Source organism: Helobdella robusta (assembly GCF_000326865.2).
Source record: "Helobdella robusta unplaced genomic scaffold HELROscaffold_31, whole genome shotgun sequence".
Taxonomy (NCBI): Eukaryota; Metazoa; Annelida; class Clitellata; order Rhynchobdellida; family Glossiphoniidae; genus Helobdella; species Helobdella robusta.
This window is the reverse complement of record NW_008704544.1, coordinates 1,924,002-1,926,837: the sequence shown is the minus strand read 5'-3', so window position 1 is coordinate 1,926,837 and position 2,836 is coordinate 1,924,002. Positions and strand designations below refer to the sequence as shown.

Below are 2,836 nucleotides of genomic sequence, written 5' to 3'. Positions count from 1 at the left end.
TGAAAGAATGAAAGAAAAAGAGAAACGAAGTAACCACCAGAAAGCGCGAGAGAGATGGAGAGAGAGAGAGAGGGAATGAATAAGATAGAGAGAGAAAGAGAGAGAGAGAGGGGGGGGGAATGAATAAAATAGAGAAAAAAAGAGAGATAGAAAGAGAGCGAGAAAGAGAGAGAGAGAGAAAGAGAGAGAGAGAAAGAGAGAGAGAGAGAGAAAGAGAGAGAAAGAGAGAGTGTGTGTGTGTAACCTACTACAACTAATAATACTTTATGCGGTATAACAATAACAACACTGCTAAGTTAGGCGTGTATTGCTGGGGGAGAATTAGCGAAGAGAACCCCGTTATAGATCGTTCCATTGATCTCCATGCTGACCGTCATCGAGTTCTCCTGCTCTGTCCTCGAGTTATCTGGAAATTTGTAAGGAAGAAAATTCATATTTAAAAGTTAATTTGACGGAAATGATTTTTAAAATTGTGAAAATGTTTTACGAAGATTGATTTTTTCTAGGTGATGTTCATACTTGTTATTTTAATTTTAGACGTCAGTGGACCAGAAAATGTGGGTGTGTTTAATAGGAAAGGTTGGGGCAGCATTCCAACGACACCATTCAAGTTGTTGTTAGTGATGTTGCTGCTGCTGCTGCTGTTGTTGCTGTTGTTGTTGTTGCTGTTGTTGTTGTTGTTATTGGTGTTGAATCTTGACTGTAAGACCGACTCTTCAAAAAATCTTTTGTTCATGACTGGCGTTAAACTGTTTCTACCATTCTGTTGTTGCCCGCAACCAACATCTTCCTGTTTGAAAGATGGTGTCTGTCTATGTTGTTGCTGCTGCTGCTGCATTTGATGATGTTGCAGTTGTTGCAATTGATGTTGTTGCAATTGTTGCTGCTGTTGGTTCATAGCCGACCTCGCAGATTCCTCAACTCGTTTGGCGACCTGCTCCATCGCCCTAGCAGCAGCTTCATGCATCAGACGAGCGTCGTGTTCTGCCATAAACGACCGAAAGTGATGGTTGCCCATGTGTAGATGTTGCATCGCTGATGTCGCCAGGAAAGCGGCGGCAGGTGGCGGAGGTGGTGGCTGCTGCGACTGCTGCGAAGATCTGTCCTCGCCTATAGATGATTGATTTTTAAACAAGGTTAGCAAGGTTAGTTATATTCACAGTAACTTTTTTAAATTACTGAAAAGTGATCCACACAAATTTGACACACACACACACGCACGCACGCACACATAGGTCGTAATTACACACACCTACACATAAACAAACAGACATTTCATTTCATACAGACATCATCAGCAAGAAGCAATTAAAAGTTCATGTTATTTGTTATAATATTTTTATGAGATATTTCAACACCGCCTTTGATTTATACACGGCTAGTCAGTTTATTGTTGCACGAAATATTGTTAACGAATCAGTCAGTTTTTTTTTTCATTTAATACTTGACGATATATACACACACCACACACACACAAACACACAAACACACACACATACACAACACAACACACACACACACATACACAACACATACATACACACTTACATATACACACGCATGTATATACATACACACATACATATGCATACATACATAAACACGCACATACATTTATGATGCATGCGTTAACTAATTATCATCACATACACACATGTATTCAATAAAAACTAATAATTGTTTTTCATATCGTTAAAACAAACAATCAACAGCATTTTTATGCAGTTGCGCGTTAAAAAAATATATATGCACGTACACACACACGCACACACACGCACACACACTTATATGTAGTGTGTGTGTGTTTGTGTGTTTGCTTAAGAAAAATAGAGAATGAGAAAAAAATGAGAGAGAGTGTATATGTGTATTTGTGTGTGTATGTGTGAAAGAGAGAAAGAGAGAGAGAGAGAGAGAGAGGCAAAAAGAGATAGAAAGTGTGTGTGAGTGTATGTGTGCATGTATCTGTATATGTGCGTGTAATTACTATTAGAAGTACGGACGAAATGCATACCAACACTCATTTGATGAATTATGAAAAATGGAATTAGACATACGGCATAATTTCACAAGTGTTGAAATAAGGTATTTGCTCGTCTGGGCTATGTGTACACACACATAAACCCATGCACACGCACACACGCACGCACACGCAGACACACACGCAGACACACACATATTTATGTATGTATTTGTATTGTTTATGTATATAGTTGTATACATTTTTTATTTATTCATTTCTGCACATGAAATTTACCTGCTATTAATTATAATAGAAGCATATGGAGGAAAGCCATATCCTTTCAATGATAACTAAGTCACTGGAAGGAAGGAGTGTAAAAATGAATGAATGAATGAATGAATGAATGAATGAATGAATGAATGAATGAATGAATGAATGAATGAATGAATGAATGAATGAATGAATGAATGAATGAATGAATGAATGAATGAACGAACGAACGAACGAACGAATGAACGCATGAATAAATGAATGAACGAACGAACAAACAAACGAACGGACGGACGAACAAACGAACAAATGAATGAATGAATGAATAAATAAAAAGAAAGAAAGAAAGATACAAGATGTTTTTGAATGAAAGAATGAAGGATAGATGGATGGTAAACATAACCATAAATAAGCATCTAAATATGCATATACATACATACAAACTTACATACATACATACATACATACATACATACATACATACATACATACATACATACATACATACATACATACATACATACATACATACATACATACATACATACATACATACATACATACATACATACATACATACATACATACATACATACATACATACAT

General features: G+C 36.5%; 1 protein-coding gene across 1 annotated transcript; it reads right to left on the bottom strand.

The window, feature by feature from the left end:
* Positions 1-296: 296 nt before the first annotated feature.
* HELRODRAFT_174981 (hypothetical protein) lies at positions 297-1,274 on the bottom strand (the record flags this gene model as incomplete). Its single annotated transcript, XM_009022410.1, has 3 exons — positions 297-406; positions 520-1,110; positions 1,253-1,274. 3 exons carry the CDS (start codon positions 1,272-1,274, stop codon positions 297-299), a joined length of 723 nt encoding a protein of 240 aa, XP_009020658.1.
* Between the last annotated feature and the right edge of the window lie 1,562 nt (positions 1,275-2,836).